Source organism: Amborella trichopoda, chromosome 8 (assembly GCF_054954075.1).
Source record: "Amborella trichopoda isolate Santa Cruz 75 chromosome 8, AtrichopodaSantaCruz75HAP2 v2.0, whole genome shotgun sequence".
NCBI classification, from domain to species: Eukaryota; Viridiplantae; Streptophyta; class Magnoliopsida; order Amborellales; family Amborellaceae; genus Amborella; species Amborella trichopoda.
Genome location: NC_142343.1, coordinates 44267745 through 44287997, shown reverse-complemented (window position 1 = coordinate 44287997; position 20253 = coordinate 44267745). Strand labels below are relative to the sequence as shown.

The following is a 20253-nucleotide window of genomic DNA, read 5'->3' as shown; positions in this document are numbered from 1 at the left end:
CCTTCACAAATCTTTCCAATACAATTGTAAAATTAAACTTTGTCAAGAGACGTAATGTTCACGCAGGAATATAGTGTATATTTACAGGAATATAGTGTCCATTTACTCCCTTGTGTAAAACCCAATCTAGGATCTCGAATTTTGGGGATGGAAGTATGCAACTTATTCAACCCAAAAACTAATTTGAATAGAAATTTTTTTGGAGTTGCACTCTCTATGGGTTAAAAAAAAGAAAGAAAGAAGAATGAATTTTCTCAAGATTGAACAAAGGCCATCCAATTTTTAGAGGGCATTCACCAAAAAATATAAAAATAAAAATTGGAGGTTGAGATCTGAGTGTTGAAATATTCAAAATTCCAATATTTTTTTTTTTTGAAAGTAATCGACTAGTTATTCTTAAGCTATCCACAAAGTTCCAAACTAAAAAAATTATCCTAAGTCGGTTTTCTCACTCAGGCAGGAGCATAGTGTAGATATGGAATCCTGAAAATTTCCCCTCTCAACAATTTATAGTGAAAATTTTCCCTTCCAATAATTTCTAGTCTACCTATCTGCAAGGTTTTTATAAGGTTGCAATATAGAAATAATGTTGCAATACTCTATACCATCTATTTTATTTAGATCGTACAAATGAGACACATCTTTTAAGATAATATCAATACATAACATTTTTTTTAAGATAATGTTCAATCTACATCATCCAAATAAAATAGAAACGGTAGATTACTGCAGTTTTATTTCTACAAACAAGGATGTAGAAATCCTTGTATGGCACCGGAGACTTTAACATCATCCAAACCGTTGGATCTTCATTAGCGAGGGCCGGCGTGTGTGGATTGTGTAAAGTTCACCGAGCGCAGACTAACCCTTGGAAAACAAATGAAAAGAGTTAGCTGATCACGAGCAATGTGCATGGTGTTTTACTGGCGCCGATCGTATATTTATACGGTCCCTAGCTGTATAAATGCCACTGTAGTTTGTGCTCCTGCAGGACTATTTTGGTATTCCCTGTATACACTTTTTATAAGTTCAGTTAATTTCTAGCTTTACAGTACAACTCCTGTGAATTTTTTAAGCCTTATGCCCTTTTCTCCATTTTTCTTCGCTTTATTTAGCCGAAGCTTTTTTTAAATGGCGGATGAGGAGACTGATATAAGGTTGCCTGCGCTTTCTACGGCCATGGCATTTTTCTTGTATCACTGGTTATTGCAAAGAACTAAGCCTTTTTTATGTGAATTTGATCTATGTGAGGTTTCTTTCTTTGTTTTTCCTTTGAATTTTCTTTTATTTAATTGCTGTAGTTGAAGCCTTTTAATGGAGGATTTGGGCTGTGAAAGTAGTGTTTTCGTCTTTCTAATGCGGGGATCTCATTTATTTGCTTCAACTTTCATTTTTGCTAGAGGAAATTTTATGGAGGCTTGAAAATGCAGTTCCTATGAAAGCTTCTGGCTCGGACTTGCTTAATGTGATAGATACAATGACATTGCAACTGATTTTGAAGGTTTTATTTCTGTAATAGATTAGAGTTTTTATGTCCAGGGTTTGTTCTTGCTTTAGATCGTCAATTAGAGATCCGTGATCTTACTATTTCTGGCCTTATTTTTTGAATTTTTGGAGAAAATTCAAGTATGCTAGTGTCATTTTGAAGTTATGTAATGGATTTGTGTTATGAAAATCTCTGGTTTCTTCCTGTTTTTGCTTGTTAACTCGGAGATCTCTCTTATTTTTTTAATCTTATATCCATTTTTGTACTTTTTAAGCAAGCGCATAATTCATATTATTCATTTGAAGCTCTCTATTCGGTGAATTTTTGTTACAAAAATTTCATTTGTACGTTCTCATTTTTCACTTTTGACTGCAGAGATCTCTAATTGCTCCTTAGCAATTATGTTTTCTGAAATTTAAATAATTGCTGGTATTGGAGTTGGAAAGTCTTCTCGTTGGTTGGGAATCCTCCCCCCTCCCCCGGCTTTTCTTTTCCGATTTTTCATTCTTTGAAGTAGTTTTTTCTCCATTTTTTTTACACTTTTTGAGCATTTTTCACTTTTTCAGTAGTTATTAAATTTGTTTGGAAGTTTATTCAGCGGCGTTTGTGTCATAGTAAACGAGGGAACCTCTGATCCTTTCCACTTTCATTTATTTTTAATTTTTTCGAGTAAATACAAAGGAGGATATATGAGAATTTTTTTTTTTCTCTCTCCAACTCTAATCTAAACATTGATTAAGTTTGTTTCATATTGTTCTTATTGATTTATAATATTGAGACAATCAGGGGGGTCGTATTGAAGACATGAGATCTGTAATTCTTTTCGTTCTTTGGACTTTTTTTTTTGTTGGGGGTAATTAAAACTTGGTTTTTGATCTTTAAGCATATAACCTGCAAAATCGTTGTAGATATCTGCATTTTATTATCATGATCGTGATCTAGTTTTCAAATATTTCCCTGATCTATGAAGAGATTCAGATTTTATATGAACATAAAACTTATCTCTTTTCCTTTTTAGATATTGTTTTTGAAACTGTTTTCTTTTCAAATATATTGGGAAAACTTTCTTTTTGGTCTTTTAATAAATTTCTTTTTGTTATGAAAAAAGTATGTTGGTGTCTGGGAGATTTTTTTTTAATGTATTTTTTCTGTTTTTTTTTATGATTAATTGACTTTGCTTTAGTGGAGATAATTGTTGTTAGCTTTGTTGATGCAAACTCTTTGGTTTCTTTTTTTTTTTTTTTTTGGGGAGAAAGTTTGTTAATATGTTATTTTTAAGGTAAAGTCTAACTGGAAAGAAGATTGCCTCTCTCTTTCTTAGATACTTTTTACCTTTTCAATGCTTTCTATCTAAACTTTTAAATTATTCTAAATAAAGTTATTCTTAAAGACTCGTTGCCACCTGCAATATATTTTCATTCTGCAGTTCATGTTCATTGATGCTGTGTATATTCATTACTTCAATCTGTCTTCATCAATGCAACTGATTTTGTTCCTTTTAAATCTTAATTTTTCATGTTCTTTTTATAGATAACCTTTTAAAGCCCGCCGATTCCAGAAATCTCTATTTGTAATTCTTCTCTTTTCTTCCTTTCTTTCTTTGTTTAATGTTAAATTTGTGCTGTTGTATATTGACACAGAGATACTGAAAAAGAAGAAAGAGCTTCATGTGGCAGAGATGAATCATCACAGGAGAGGCCATAGCCTTACTGGGATATCTGGGATCCCAAAAGAGAAAGATGAAAACCTCCAATTGTTCCATTCAAATCACAGGAGCATGTTCATACCTTCTTCTGATGAGTCTGAGTCTCCAATCAGTACTTATCTGATCTCCAGCCTTTTGTATTTTTTAAATATGTCATTGTTATTGTTTTGGTTGTTGTTATTGTTCTTGTTACTGGCTGTGGACTTCCTTTCTTCTGAAACCTTGGTTTTTTATTTCTTTTGGTGCAGATTCCGCAAGATTGGGGAGAATTGCTGTTGCTTCAGCAAAGCCAAGAACTGGCATGGATGACTTGTTGAATACTGAATATGGCAAGCATGACTATGATTGGTATTTCTGTTTCACTATTATTTACACCTATTTTATTGTTGAACCTGCAGCTGTGCCTACATTCCTTTTTCTGTTTTTTATTTATTTCTCCAATCTATTTGTATGATTTATAAGTTTTATAATATACATGATTTCACGATGTTCACCATCTGTTGAATCTTCTTAGTTATATTTAAATTAGTATAGCCAACGTTTGAATTAAATTTCTTAGTAAAGTTTTAGTTATATTTAAATTAGTATAGCCAATGTTTGAATTAAATTTTGTTTCTTAGTAAAGTTCTGGTTAATTTTGTCAGTTTAGTTATACTTTCTGGGTCAATTACTGGTTCAGTTATTAAAAAAATGGTGGGGCTGTGCTAAAGTAACTTTCCTTCTTCTAGATGACTCTTGAAGTTCTTTATCTAGTTTTCATATTGTATTTAATTGCTTCATTCTGTTGAATGATACCTTCATAGTTGATTTAAAACTAGTTCTGTTCTATGGTATAGGTATTTCGTTACATGGTTGTAAATTTGTAATTGAACTGGGAACTCTTTTCATAATGTCATTGATTTTGTAATATGTGAACTCATTCCTTCTGGTTTTTTGGTGATTGAGTGTTTTAGTACTTGCACCAGTAAAAAATTCTTTTACTTTTTTCTTGTAAGATTTGTACCTGATATATTTCTTTGCCACTAAGTTACTCCACATTGTGCTCATTTCCATCTATATACTTAAGACATTCTTTTCTACTAAGGCATCATGCTGTTATCTTACTTCCTTTTCTCATAGAATTGTAGACCTCCTCCCACTTAACTGCATGCTAATTTCTCCAGCCTTCCCTTCTTACCCACTTCATAGAAGATATCTTCGTAGTCTCTGCCTCTAGTACAAGAAAATTTATACCTTCCTCATTGCTTTCATTATCCTCTGCCACTGGCTCTCATAAAGGTTTATCTGGCTTATCAAAAACTAATGTCACACATAGATAGTAATAAGGGATGAGGGAATTTAGCTTATAACTGATAAGTGCAGCATATTTAGTATAACTGCTGCCTCCAAGTTCAACCTGGACATCTTGGAAGTTCTTTAGTTTACCCACTTTAGAGACTACGATATTAATACAAGAAATTCTTTGGTGATTTGCTTTTTGGGGATCCCTCCAGTCAAAAGCAAGGAATCGTTAGGGGTGGCAACGGGTCGGTTTGGGTCCAAGCTGGACCCGGACCCGGATCCAACCCCACCCGATTGGACCCGACCCAAAAATAAATAAATAAAAATAAATAAATAAATAAATAAATATATATATATATATATATATATATATATATATAAATATTATGTTATATTTATACATGTACTATTTAAATTTTATAACTAAAAATATATAGTTATATTTATTTAAATGTTTTAAATATATTATATATTAACTATTATTTAAATATTAACACTATTCGGGTTGGGTCTACATGGACCCAGACCCGAATAGTGTTAGGGTTAGGGTCCAAGATTTGGACCCGGACCCAAAACGATCTTGGACCGGGACCTGACCTGCCGGGTCCAATTTTTGGACCCATACCCGGACCGGGTCGAGTCTATATCCATTGCCACCCCTATGAATTGTATATGTACTACAAATTTGTTTTCCTCCCTTTCTACTTCAAAGCCTCTTTTTTAAATAAATAAATAAATTAACTGTTGTATTGAGTAAAAAAGTATATAAAAAATCGGCCACCCACAAGTTAGGTGCTCGATGCCAAAAGCCCTTGCGGGTACAAAAAATCTATACAATCGTTATGCACAGAGCAAAAGGCCTTACATGATTACTATCTGGAAGTCTCTTACATTTCAGCTGGTTTGGTGAATAACCTTCTACTGAGTTCATGAAGGCTAAGAGCTATGGGAAAGAGAATGCCCTTGTTGTGATCTACTCAAGCTTCTAAACTACCCCTTGTCATTCTATTGTTGTTGAACGTATTCCAAAATCCAGGATCTTAGCTAAAACCCTGTCAATGTGCGGAAGGACGCACTCAGCTTAGTCATAAGTTTTGTCCCTATCAAATGCAAACGATCATCCCTACTTGCTACTGATAGATGGATCCAGGGCTTTGAAGCCAATCCTAACTGCATTAGTAAATGTCTTTTTCTAAATGAGAGCACCTTGGATCCAAGATACCAAATTCAGGGCACTATCTTCAATCATGTTATTGAGCATTGCTTTCTACATGCATCCTATCAGACCTTAGTTCTGAAATTGTAGCATCAGTAACTTCATCCACTAAATAAACTGGACTAAAATAGGTCACGTCAACGTGTTGTTTGAGATAATTTCAAAAACTGATGATTTTTGTCACTCATAGTTTCTAATATGGTTGGTCAAAAGAGCACCAATAACAAATGACACAAATCACTAGATCATTTGAACCACCACTTGACCATGAGAATTATATTGCTTGAAGGGTATTTATCAAATAAACAAATAAATAAGTAAATTGATCACTTGAACTGCCACTTGACCATCCTTGTGTGCTGTACAAGGGTCATTTGCATTCCAAAAGAAACTGCTGCACTGAAAAGTCAGTCCATAAGGGGCAATCCTCAAGGTTAACTCTCGAATAAGCCTTAAAAGCTTCTTGTTCCTCAATCAAACAGTAATCTCTATATGGTATAATCATACCAAAAGAAGTGTATCCGCTCTTGTGAGGACTTCTTGTAAGGTCATCCCTATATTATGGTTGTGATGCTTCTCATACTATAAACAAAAATACAGTGAAACTAAAATGTATTACCAATTGAAGGGGAAAAGAAAAATTATACTTCCAAATGCTGTTCTGGCCTTAAATTTTGATTACCTTTTAACAGGCTTCTCACCCCACCGGGAACTCCTCTCTTTTCAACAACGGATTCCTGTGAGTTTCAACGAGTTGCTGTTGCTCCCAAAGGAGTTTCTTCTGTTAGATCAGCCTCTGCTACGAAAGCTTCAAGGGTGACTTTTCTTCTCTATCGTCTATTCTCTCAATAACTTTTGTGAATTATCAATTTGGAACTTGATGTTTATCATTTATACATCTTATTGACTGCAAAAAGGAAAGCTATATGTGAAAATGAACATTTAGAAATGACCACTTGTGTTTATGGCCAAAATTTTCACTCTGAATTAGTTCAGTAGAAATTCTTCTCTTTCAATTGAATGGATGTTGCTTTTTTACAGTAGCATGCTCTTTCTCTTTTCCTTGCTTTTTATTTTCTACAATTTCCCTAAGTCCATTCATTAATATCTACCATTTTTTATTTACCAGCTGTCTGTGACTCAAACTGAGAGCACAAATCCAAGGCGAGCAGTTCGAAGCAGTTCAGTATCCCGCCCTTCTCTCTCCTCCCCAAACCATTCATTCTCAAATTCAAACTCAAAAAACTTCCTCAACACCAGCACCCAATCCATAACCTCTCGTCCATCCACTCCAGTCCCCCGAAACCCCACCCCTTCACGTGCTGCCACCCCAACAAGAACCCGACCCTCACCCACTCCCTCAAAGCCCACAACTCCTCGTCCCTCCACCCCAACTTCACGGGCCACAATTCCAGCCTCAAAATCCTCTTTGCCGGCTACAAAATCTAATTCTCCAGCTGCAAAATCATCTTTTCCGGCAATCAAATCCCATTTTCCAGCTACAACTCCAGCTGCAAAACCCTCTTTTCCTGCAACATCAAGGCCATCTCAACCATCACCTCCAGCTCCTTTACGATCCCGGCCGACCACCCCGACCCGCCGAATTCTGGCCACAGTGACCCCACCTCCAGCAGGACCCCCGCGCGCAGCCTCTGTTGGGCGAACACGGGGTGTCTCCCCACAGCGACATGTGGCGCCAATTGTGCCACCAGATTTCCCCATGGATGCTCCCCCGAACCTGCGGACGACCTTGCCTGAGAGGCCAGCCTCTGCAGGCCGGATGAGACCTGGCGTGGCCCTGACTGCTCGTTTAGGAGGTAATGGCCCTTCTGAAGAAAGGCAACCAAGTCGGGTTCGACCGAGCAGTAATGGCAATGGCAGTGGAAGCGAGGTGGTTGGGATTCAAAAGAGTCAGGGTGGTGTAGCGAGGCCACCAGGTGGTGGTGCTTCACCAGTACGGAGGCCGGTGAAGCCGGCAGGCTCAACGGGGGAGAGCACAGGATTTGGAAGGAACATATCAAAGAAATCGCTCGATATGGCTCTCAGGCATATGGTATGTGTGCTTGTGCTTAGTTGACTGTTACCTGAAAAAGCATGCATGGGATCATGTTAGTTGGATAGTACTACTCTATGCATTCAATGAATGCTTTATTTGAGAAGGGAAAATCGTGGTATGATTCATACGGTCATGGTTACAACATGGACACAATGTGATCACTGTCCCATTGATGGATCAGACGGTGGAGAGAGTGCATCCCACTGAAAAATTGATGTATATCTAACTCTCCCCATCACTGTCCAGCCCATTTATGGGATGGAGATTGCTGCTGTGGTGGTGTTTTACCATTACAGTACAGATGATCCTACACCTGTGACCAAAAATAGGATTTCTAAAGCATATGCTTCTTGTGAATGGTATACCATACAGGCCGGGCATCCACAGTCCTTTCTGAGATGGGCAGTGGAGATGAACTGTGGTTCAGGGTGAATGTACATAACCAAAACTATGTCCACCGTTCGCCTTTGAGAAGTGATGGTTTGGATGTCCTATTTGTGTATGATATGCTGTATCCAAGATTTGTATGGTTGGATAAGATTGGAATCTGCATACATACATACATATCTAGGGATCCCATGCATTGAGTTTTACTTGCTTGTGCATGTATGCACCTCTTACATGTATACATATGCACATATGCATGGAGCTACGCATGTTTGTGCATATACGCATAGACCATTACATACCTGTGCCTTGCATGTGAAATATCTCATCACTATCATCATCATCATGGAGCCTTTTCCCAACTATTTGTATGTGAAACATCTATATGCCGTAAAATACGAAACCATGGGGTTCAATGCACAGACCATCTTTTCATGAGCTTGCACAGTTGATTTGTTCTCGTCATTCTTGGCAGAATATTGTCAAAAACGTTGCAAACATGTTTGCTTGGCCTCAAATTCACATCGTCAGTTATTTGTCCGTAAAATTGCATGGGTGGATTAAGTGCTTCTAATCTAGTCATAGACATTACATGTGCTCTCAATCTGAAGCTTGTTTGTTGGGGAACTTTGGAAGTTTTCACTTGGTGAAGTGTGAGACAAGTGTGCTTGTCAATTAGATTATCGGAAAAAAGATGTGTACTTGTCAAAAGTATCCTAATAGTCTTAAGGGCTGTGGAAGAACATTTGTTCATTACCATCCATTGAACCGATGGAGAGCGCCCAAATTGAACTACAATCGAGGCTAGTGGTGTAGGGGGGTGCAAACGGATCAGCTCCGAATTGGGTCGAAATCCAACCAACTGAAAGTCCAGGGTGGACCTGGACCCAACCCTCCTGACCACTTCCTAGGTCCAGACTCGGACTGGGGTTAGGGGTCACCAGTCCTGATTTGCACCCATATAGGTTTTATATTTTTTATTGCTTATCTGCATTACTTTCCAATATAAAACAAAGCATGGGCACTTGTGTGCTTTTGGAAAAAAGTTGACTGCCCATTTGGCTGATTTCGGCAGTCTGATTGTGTGGTTCCTCTTCGATAGTACTTATGGTTGTGCATTGTATGTTAATTCTCAAATTTTTGCTTTTCTTGTGATATAATAACTCTAACCATGAATTTTTCGGCAACAATATTGTCTAAAATGTTTGGTGAAAGATTCTCTCTCTCTCTCTCTCTCTCACACGCACAAGATGTTCATACATATCTGTTTCGTTAAAATTGAACTAGTTTTTATTTTACTTGGACTATATACAGGACATTAGGCAAGCCACAGGTGGCCTGCGTCCACTCTCTGCCACATCTCTCTTCCCTCAAAGCGTTCGATCTGTGTCATCCAAGGCACGATTGGGTGGATTAGATCCTCGGGCTTCAAAAACCAGCAATGGAACTCTAGGGCATGCTGAAAAATCATCTGAAAGCTCCCCGGAAGCTAAAGCAATGGAAGGTCCAACAATAGATGCTAAACTAAATGGGAGATTAATGGACCCCGATTTCTCCGCTAGCACAAGATATGATGCCATTCTCCTAAAAGAAGATACAAAGAACACAGAGTGGTTGCATAGCCCAAACGGGGATAATGATCCGGGCCTGGTTTTTGATCATCGGTTTGAGCCTCTTCCTGAGCCCTTTGGGTTGCCCTAAATTTGGCCGAGTTCGTAATTTTTTTTTCATTTTTATTGTTTATTATTATTCTTTTCTTTGTAATTTTATCCTTTTGGATTTTTTTTTTTTTAAATTATGGGTAGATTATTGTTTGAAATATATGAGATATATGAGGAAGCCATGGTTTGTTCATCCTGGATGTCAAGAACCTTTCTTTCACATGGCGAATAGCTCTCTCTTCCCCCATTAAATTTTTGTTTGGTTTTGTCTTTTTGTTGGAAGACGAGTTAAATTCGAGTACTTTTACCTTTGTACCTCAGTTTTTAGAACAAATCAAGGATTTGAGCGAATAGAATCAACCCACCATTTGTGTGATCTTGTAACAGTACGGGGATAGTATTATTTGAGATGGTTTTCTTGTGTCTCTGTATGGCTATGTAAAATTTCTGGTTTTTAGTATGTGTCGACATGAAACATAATTGAATCCACCCCCACCAATTGAGATCATGTAGCAATACTGGGACGCTCTTATGAGATGTTTTTCTTGCATTTCTAAATGGCCATACAATATCAACATGGCGTTTATTGATTTTTGCATATGTTGATACGCCAAAGGTACCACACTTGTGTCCATTTTAAAATTTTAGACACTTCTTGATATTTCTTCATGAAATATTACATAAAAATATTCAATTTCATTTAAATTTTTACCTTCTACTTTTATTTAGAGGGATTATACGCTATAATACCGTTTATTTTTTGTACGCGGTAACAATGACTTTTACCTATTGAATGTGGAATTCAATAAATGAAAGTGTATTACAACATTCAAGAATTTTTGTTTTGGATTTTGTGTTCAAAAAATGATACATTTTCAACCACACGATTTCAAATCTAACGATCAATGATGATTGTGACTTTCTTGTATCAAAAGTAATAAAAAATAAATGGTATCATTGTATACATTTTCTTATTTAAATAGTGCACGGATTTAGTGCATCCGAAACGCAAATTTTGTAATTGACGTTGACACTAACATAAGCATCCACGTGTATGTAAAATCCTCAAGAAAACATTGTGATTTTAGAAAGTGCTACCGGGTCCATTATGAGGGAGTGCTATCGGGTCCATTAAGAGGGAGTAGAAGTAAACCATGCTCCCAACGGAGCATAGTATATGTGGTCAAACGTTATATAAGGTTGCGAACTTGTACTATACAAGATGCACCTAAAAATTCAGTGGAAAAGAGTATTCCGAAGTTCAAAGGGAAAAGTTTATATAGGGTTGCAACCTTAAACTATACTATCAATGATGCACTTCGAAAATCTATCAAAAATATTGTTTTAATGTTGAAAAAATACTATAATCGATCATTTCGACATCGAGATGTATGAATATGAAAAAAAGAGTTTTTGAGTCCCATAAATATGCGTCTTGCAACACATTATCTAGGCCATTAATTTTCAAGATTTTCATATATTTATAGATCTAACTAATTTTAATTATTTTTGAAATTTAAAATTTTCTAATTAGATATAAAAATATATTTTAAGATAATACTAAAATTTTTTTACAACAAAATTACTTGTTATGATAAAATTTTAAGGTGCACCTTAATTGGATTGTTTAAGGTTGCAACCTTATAGAAACAGCACCCAAGTTCAAAAGCCTACTGATTAATCATCTCAACCTCCAGATCTACTAAATATCTCCATATATATATATATATATATATATATATATATATATATATATATATGTGGTTTGTATAGAGCCTAGGCTCTAAACAATCAAATTAGTGCCTACCTTCAAATAGTGTCGAGCAATGTGGTTTCAATATTAGAAATTTTGTGATAGCCTTAAAATATATTTTTATAGTTGTTTATAAAGTTTAAAGCTTCAAAAATAATGTAGATTGACATATCTATGAACTTGAAAATATTGAAAATTGACGGTGTAAAAATGCATTACAAAGTATATTATTCCCAAAACTTGAAATCCATTTTTTTCTCATATCCATGCATCTTGATGTCGAGATGATCAATTTGAAGATATTTGGGCATCAAAACAACCTCTTCTAGTGAGATTTTTTTAAGTAGGCTCAATGTGGTAAACTTTTCTCATATATATATATATATATATATCCTAAAAATAGAATATCTCAAAATAATTTATCTGGATGATCTATTTCAAATATTTTCAACTCTTTATAAATCTCTTGATTTGCATTAGTTTTTGAATTTTAAAATTAAAACACTACTTAAAGCTTTAAGTACCCGTGGATTGGGTTGTACACGAGGGACTTAATGGATGATATGCTACCGCGGGAGCATAATATCTTTTGGCTAAACTCGAAAAATGCCATTATTATACAATCCCTAAAAATAAAATCTGTCGTCTCTTCTAAAATCTGAGTCACTGTTTATTGCAATGGCTCTCAATGTTCAAATTTACCCTCCAATTTCCTCTCATACTAAGACTTACCCCAATTTCACTGTAAAATCTTCGAATTTCTGTCATTTTCCAATATTTTCAGGCCTTTTTTCCAGGAATTCCCTAAATTTCACGAGAAATGCCTCTGATTTATTCCCTTTTCCAAGATCTTCAAGCCCAAACCAGCAAAAATTATCGATATGTAGTGGAGTTTCTGCTGAATTTTCGTCGACTTTGGTCCCGGAAAGTGGCCATGATTCTTCGGAGTTTGGCAATAAAAAAGAAAGTGATTCCTCAGCGGTTCTTTTGGAAGTGAAGGATTTGACTGCTGTTGTTGCAGAGTCAGGGCAGAAGATATTAAATGGTGTTAACCTTACCATTAGAGAAGGAGAGGTATTCATGTTTAAATAAAATGATTCAGCTTTTTTTTCCCTTTTTTTTTTTTTTTGAGGTAATTCTTTTTAAGAATTTGTTTAGCATAATTTGCTTAAATTTTTGAATGATGGTTTGTTTTATCATTTATTTGCCATTTTTTATCTGGTTTATCTTAATTGTCTTTATTTTATGTTTCTTTTGGCATTTTAATTTGTATATAGAGTTGATCATTATTTAAATGCTTGCTAATATTTCAGCAATATGGGTAATGAAATGCAAATTTCTTAGGTCATTTGGAGTTATTGATGATAATAAATTTTTTATACTTAAAATTTTCCAATTAATGGTATATCTATAGCTTCAACTTTTTTTTTTTTTTTTTTTTTTGAGGTAAGCTTCAACTCTTTTGATTACGCTGGTGTAAGATAACAATACTACAAAACTTCTGAATCATCGTCCTTTAGTACTTGTAGAATAACTCAAATATGGAATTCGTGCTTGGGCTTGATTGCTTATGGAGTTAGCAATTGCAGCACTACATCCGAAATTCGAATCCTACGACTGAAATACATATCAAATAATAAAAAACTGAAAGTTTGAATCCTAATACTGAAATACATGCCAAATAATAAAAACCATAAATGTTTAAGCAAAACTCAGATTATGAATGTGAATTCATGCAACATCAAGAAAAACCTTAACCTGAAAGAAACAAGTACGGGGAGACTCTGATTTGGAAATCCTGAATTAACAAACTATCCAAAATGTTGAACCGTCTTCTTGTTTTGGTAGAAGCAATAATATCAAGAGAGCCTTAACATGTAAGAAACAAGTATCAGAAGAATCTGAACTGGAAATCCTAAGCTAACAAACAACCCGAAATGTTGAACTATGTTATGTTTTGGTTGAATCGATAAAATCTTTCTTATAGTTTAACAAACCAATATGCTGTTTGGCTAGTCATTAACCTTTTCTCAAAAAAAAAAAAAGGAAACAAAAGAGCTGTTTGGCTAGTATAGATTGGTATATCTACTCTTGTACTCATGTACTTGCGTATGTAGTTTGATTTGGTTGATAAGGTAGTACGACTTCCATTTTGATTAATTTTCTTGTTACATTCATCGTCTTCCAATTGTAGATAATGCTTACTGTTATTTTTGCTTCTTTTGTAGATACATGCTATCATGGGCAAAAATGGTTCTGGGAAGAGCACTTTTTCCAAGGCAAGTCCTATCCTTGCACGAAAATCTGGTTTCTGAATTTTCATTCTTAGTTAGTTAATATTAAAGTAGAGAAATTTTGATATGGGATGGGTTTTTTGTTAATGATGTGGAAATTACATGATACATGAAAAAGCACCCATAATTCTTTAAGATGAGGAAAAAAATTTGAACAATCTCTTAACTGTTAGATAACACTTAGGATTCATTTTAGTTGCGCCCTGCATCATTTGTCCTGCTTATGAAATTTGACATGAATTGAATGTTATATGATAAAGGCATAAAGCCCTGAAGATTGAGCTAGCGTTTTTTTTTTAATTAAGATAAAGTAACGATGAACACTTTTATTAAGAAAGGGGTAAACTACAAGTCTTGGATGGCAAGGGAGGTCTATCTGTAAACTTGTGCCCTAAACTAAGAGGGAGTAAACTGACTTTTTGATGATTCTTCATTTTCTTTTCTTATGAAATTGAGCTAGCTTTTTTTTTAATTAAGATAAAGTAACGACCGACACTTCTATTAAGAAAGGGGTAAACTACAAGTCTTGGATTTCAAGGGAGATCTATATATAAACTTGTGCCCTAAACTAAGAGTGAGTAAACTGTCTTTTTGATGATTCTTCATTTTCTTTTCTTATGAAATTGCTACAACACTGCTGCTTAGATCTGATAGGCTGATTTATAACGCAAGTTTAGACCTGGTAGGATAATTTATAACGCATGTCTAAGCCTGGTGAGATGATTTATAAGGCGTGTTTTGCTTTATAAAAATTCAATGAAAGAGTTGTCTAACTTCAGGTAAGGGGCTGGATGCATTGTTTATTTCTTTTACGTGTTCTCTAGAACTTTCGAAATTTTTGGCTTGCAAAGGTTTTTTGGGCATTTCAGTGTTCTGACTAAATTATTTATGGAGCTATAGCTCAATTTGGGCAGGTATTTTTGCAAAATTATGTACCAAAGCTTTTCATATTGCTTCCTTATTAATGTTGACTATGTTTTTGCACTGCTACGTAGTGAAGTACGTGAGCATACAGTTTATGTTTGATGTAGGTGTTTTGGCAACTAGATTTGCTTGAACACTATTGACTATTGAGTATTAGGGATTCATCATATTGTCATTTGGTTGTGTATTCTTAGTATATTTATTATTATCTAATGTTCAATTTGTGTTTGGAATTACTATGTCATCCTTATGTTCATACTATTGGGTTGTTTAATTTCTTTTAAGGCAGGTTCTTGTTGGCCATCCAGATTATGAGGTTACAGGGGGCAGTGTTGTTTTTAAAGGCAAAAACTTGCTAGACATGGAGCCAGAGGAAAGGTCTCATGCGGGACTTTTCATGAGCTTTCAGTCTCCAGTTGAGATTCCAGGTGTAAGCAACATGGATTTCTTGCGTATGGCTTCTAATGCTCAAAGAGAAAAACTTGGTCTTAAGGATCGTGGTCCTCTTGAGGTGTTTAATTGTTTCACGCCTCTCCATTGTTCTTTATGTTCCTTCTTCTTTCTACTTTGTAGTGGCATATATGGTGTTTTGTTTGTTCATTGCACACGGTGTTAATGTAACTGTGCCTTATTCAAAGTTTATATAGTAAATTATTGTTATTAGTTGAATGCACATGTATTAAATGCATTAAGCATCAAAAGAAAGATTAAAATAAATTTAAATTAAAAATGTAAAAAAAAGCAAATTATAGATAGAGAATGATAATGAATAAAATTTATAAGATGCCAAGTTAATTCTTAAAAAAAAAAGTCTACTCCTGGAAATCTAGCTATCATTAGACAGTGCAGCTCAATATCTATGACAATATAATTGTTGGTTTCTGCCATGAACCCTTGGTAGCTGTCTACATTTCTCTTAGACAATAGGCAGAGTGATGTAAATCGAGGGCAAGAGCAATGCAAGACTAGTAACTCCTCAAAACAAAAGGATCCTTCTTTTTCTTTTCTTTTTTTTGTTTGATAAAGTTAACATTGTGATAAAGGTAGAATGTACAAGAACAAAAAGTAGCATGATTTGTTTGTTCCTGAACTTTCTATAACTTGCAAGAGGCAACACCTGCAAGTATTATCTTTGATTTAACTCTTTCCTTTCTATGACTACAGTTTTATGGTTTCCTTTCTCCGAAGCTGTCTGCCTTGAATATGGATCCAAAGTTTTTGGACCGAAATGTGAATGAAGGGTTTAGTGGTGGTGAAAAGAAGCGGAACGAAATTCTGCAACTTGCGGTATGGATTCAGGACTTTATGAAAAAATTCACGTGTGCTTCAATTTGTGCTTTTCTATGTACTACCTGTTTCGATCGAATGTCATGTGTTTTAGTTACGACTTACGACATGGACAGTACTAAACCAAAGAGTAATTTATATGTATGAGTCATGATCTTCTATTTTTGAGGTTTATGCATATTTCGATGTGTGGGTCCTTATGCTAATTCGGCTGACTAAAGACTCCTGAAATGCATGTCTTGCCTGCTTCATTTCCCTGTCAAAACATATCTGCTTGAAGTGTGAATGGTTAACTTTTCTCCACCTTTGCTATTACCTTCTCTATGGCTAGAAAAAGGATGTGACTATGACAACCGGTTTAGATCAAAAGCTGATTAGTACACCTAGTTTAGCACCATTATATACATTTGAAGCAGTTTTGTCCTCTTTTGTTAGTTTATAGCCGGAACTCTATGAAGAGACTTGTGTAGATTTCAAGACTTCATAACCTTGCACTTATGTTGGAATAAAGAAGCATGCCATTACTAATATGTTTTTTCCATTCTATGCAGGTTCTTGAGGCGGATTTGGCCATCTTAGATGAAATAGATTCTGGATTAGATGTAGATGCTTTACAAGATGTAGCAAAAGCTGTCAATGGGCTTTTAACCTCGAAAAATTCAGTTCTGATGATCACTCATTATCAACGGCTTCTGGATTATATAAGGCCTGGGTTTGTTCATATAATGGTAAGGAACTTTATTTGTTTGACATGGTTCAAGCTAGTGTAATGAGATCAAAACTGAACTGCCTGGTCTTGTGTTGTCCCATTTTAACGAGATACTAAATACAACCCAGAGCTCAGCCCAAACCATCAGTTCGGAGTTTTGTTTTTTTGCCTGCCTTGACCACTTCATGGTATGGATCTCCATAATTTTTAACCAAAATCCCTTTTTTTTTATGAACAAAATCTATTTTTTTATGACCAAAATCTATTTTTTTTAACCAAATATATGGCCAAAGGTACGGCATTCTTTGAATTCTTCAAGGTTTGGGTTGAAGTAGGTCTAGCTTCGTCAGACAGCTAGTGCAGTCAGTTCAATGATCTTTTTTCCTTTACAAATTGTTCTTTGTACATTCAAGATTCACTATCATACAGGGGTTTATTATAGTTGCAGATGTAGAAAAATGAACCGCTATCCGATGTGTTCTAACTTTTACTTAAAATTGTTTAAGCAAATAACTTAAATTTAAAAAGTTAAGGGCCCAACCATATTAAGGATCATTGGTTTGTAGTTTTGGGCCAAAGTTCATCACATAAGAGACTTTAGAGCTGTACATACTTTTACCTTAATCTTTGTTTTCATCATCTAGTAACAAGGATAATTATGATAATGAACTTTCATAAGGTTGCCAAGGACTTATTGTATTGCTATTATTTTTACTGTTATTATTATTATTGTTGTTATTGTTATTGTTATTGTTATTGTTATTGTTATTGTTATTGTTATTGTTATTGTTATGATTGTTATGATTGTTATGATTATTATTATTATTATTATTATTATTATTATTATTATTATTATTATTATTATTATTATTATTATTATTATTATCAGTATTATTGTTATTATTGGATATAGAATTGTGGATATTACATGATACACTAGACATCAATTATTGTTTTGTTTTACCTGGCTGAGGGTTAGAATTTTTTATTTGGGCTGAGTTAACTGATGAGCTATTAAGTACTTAACCACTCTGTGGCCTTAGTTCTAAAACCTTGGTTTCCATTGTTGTAAGCAACATTTTGGATGTTCGTTTGAAATCTGTGTGGTTGGAGGGCCAATGGCTATGCTGATTTGGATTTTGATTTGGTTTTAATAAGATGAACTGATGTTATTTGTTTTAAATCTAGAGTTTTGGCTCGTGTGCAGGAGGATGGAAATGTTGTTAAGACTGGTGATGTCTCTCTCGCTAAGCAACTTGAAAAGGAGGGTTACAAAGCCATCACTTCTGCATAAAAATCAGTATATGTGCTTACTTTAGTAATTTTCTGTTTCTCCTGCTTGTTGTATTATAAGTTTTTGTTGAATTTCACATTCTTACTACAAGTTAGGGGTTAACCCATTAAAATTTAGATATACAAGCTAGGAAAATAAGTTCAAAACAAAAACACCTCATGGACCCTAACAAAGGGAAGTGGGGCCTTGACTTCTGAAATTGTTGCATTTCTAGGCTGTGTCCAAAGTTTCAAACTTCTCAAACTATTAAGTCCAATCTGTAGCCATTGCATTTATGCTTAATAGAGAACATCTAAGGCAGCATTTGACGTCCTGGTGGCCATATCCAAGCTTTATATTTAGTCGCCTTTATAGGCAATCGTAAAAATAGGCACTCTTCAATGGTCATAGTCAATTCAAATTTATGGCTGGATTCTTGAACTATATTTCTTCCCCAACATCAAGAAAAGCCACATATAATCTCTCTCTATGTCCTAATAGTTTTCAATAAAGTCGAGATTACTTTAAAAAAGATAGTTTGACATTAATTTTTCTCTCTTTTTGTTTTGGTTTTTTTTTGGGGGTAATTCAGCAGCGATGGGGATTGAGGCCCCTACCTTTTAGTGAGAATGGAGTTCGAGGTTTAATTTTATCTCTTTAGCAAGGATGAATCAATTTACTTTTTTTTTTTTTTTTTTATGTTTTCTTAATTCTCACTGTTGTCTGTACGCATTCACAATTCATGTACACTTTTCCAATCAGGTGTGACATTCGTGTTTCATGCGATCAGAATCTCTGCAAGAGAACCCACTTTTATGTTTGCCATGATTTGGAGAGGCCCCTTGCACTCTATCTGTGTAAAAGAGGGATCAAATCTCAGAATTTTGATTCTATTGGTATCTATCTGATTATCGAGAATGGGTATGGAATTAGGTCAATTATTTCATCATTGGAATTGCGTATATGAAAGCTGTCGGATTCTATTTCACATGCACAACACAAAATAGCTTCAATGAACAAAATGTTGTGTGTAAGTAAACTATTTACATTTTACCTATTTCAACTATTCCAACGTTTTTGATGAGTTTTTTGAAATTAAATAAAAAATCAAAAAAAATATTTGTAAAATGTTAAATAGTTTATCTTTTGGTTTCATTTTGATAAATTTTTGCACCAAGACACGCACACACTTTATATGAGGCATCAACCTTACACTCCAAAAGTAAGTTGTACTATAAAAATACCGCAGTAAATGTTGTTCGGAGGCTGGAAAACCCTAGATATGATTTTGGGAAAAGGGTTTGGAGTTCTAGTGGTGTATTTTGTAAAGCATTATCCAGACTACCCGTTTTTTAAGATTTTGGAGTATTTATAGATTTTTAAGATTTTGGAGTATTTATAGATCTGTTTGATGCAATGGTTTAAAAAACGGATCGGTGACTTGGATCGGGCTTTTAAAAAATCGATTCGGATCGGCGATCGGGATCGAGAATCGGGTGAATCGGTCAGAATAAAGCTTAAATAAAATCCGAAAAAATTATTAAAATTCATTATAAATCTTGTTTTTTAAGAATTCAATAAGAAATGAAGGTACTCCATTAAGAATTTTCATGTTTTTGAATGAATATGCGAATATTGATATGTTCTTTCCCTGCATGAACCGCCATTCAGCATTTAATTTACATCACACAAAAGGATAAGCATATAATTATCATGGAATAAGTATATCAATATACATGGACTACAATAAAGCATAAAATTAATAACATATGATCTAAAAATAAAATGGTAGACGACGTTATTGTTCTTCTTGATCACGTTGATACCATTGATTGAATTCGTTTAACAATTCATTGATTCGATCTAAAAACGAATCATCGATATTAGCAGGCGTCTGACTATTTCCAAATACTTGAGTGTTAGTGTTTTGTTATGTTCTCAATCTAAAATCCTCGAAGATTGTCCATTTTTCATGCTCACCTGCACTGTCGTGCTCATTCCTACACTGTTGCTATTGGGACTCGATATGTGAATAATATGGTTGGGATAGGGTGGCCTCAGAATCATCATCTCTCTCATTTTCTCCTTGAATAATATGGATTAAAAAAAAAATAACAAATTTTCAAAAAATTCGATCATGGATTAAAAAAAAAAAAATCACAAATTTTCAAAAAATTCTATCATGAATTGCAAAAAAAAATTCGATTATGGATTAAAAAAA

At 34.6% G+C, this 20253-nt stretch overlaps 2 protein-coding genes across 5 annotated transcripts; both read left to right on the top strand.

The window, feature by feature from the left end:
* The first annotated feature begins 989 nt into the window (after positions 1-989).
* On the top strand, positions 990-9985 carry LOC18432394 (serine/arginine repetitive matrix-like protein). Of its 3 annotated transcripts, XM_011624389.3 has the most exons (7): positions 990-1246; positions 1401-1501; positions 3127-3303; positions 3440-3539; positions 6381-6504; positions 6818-7741; positions 9446-9985. In XM_011624389.3, exons 3-7 carry the CDS (start codon positions 3165-3167, stop codon positions 9830-9832), a joined length of 1674 nt encoding a protein of 557 aa, XP_011622691.1. In that variant the 5' UTR covers positions 990-1246; positions 1401-1501; positions 3127-3164; the 3' UTR covers positions 9833-9985. The 3 variants fall into 3 exon arrangements, with proteins under 3 accessions (XP_011622691.1, XP_011622692.1, XP_006842565.1); XM_011624390.3 differs by lacking the exon at positions 1401-1501 and having other exon boundaries at positions 1007-1157; XM_006842502.4 differs by lacking the exon at positions 1401-1501 and having other exon boundaries at positions 1026-1246.
* A 2169-nt stretch (positions 9986-12154) lies between these two features.
* Positions 12155-18981, top strand: NAP7 (non-intrinsic ABC protein 7). 2 transcript variants are annotated; one of them, XM_020666047.2, is made up of 7 exons: positions 12155-12619; positions 13774-13824; positions 15053-15274; positions 15928-16050; positions 16602-16778; positions 17967-18059; positions 18795-18981. In XM_020666047.2, the coding sequence occupies exons 1-6, from the start codon at positions 12224-12226 to the stop codon at positions 18051-18053; spliced, it is 1056 nt and encodes a 351-aa protein (XP_020521706.1). In that variant the 5' UTR covers positions 12155-12223; the 3' UTR covers positions 18054-18059; positions 18795-18981. The 2 variants fall into 2 exon arrangements, with proteins under 2 accessions (XP_020521706.1, XP_006842564.1); XM_006842501.4 differs by having other exon boundaries at positions 17967-18077.
* Positions 18982-20253: the final 1272 nt, after the last annotated feature.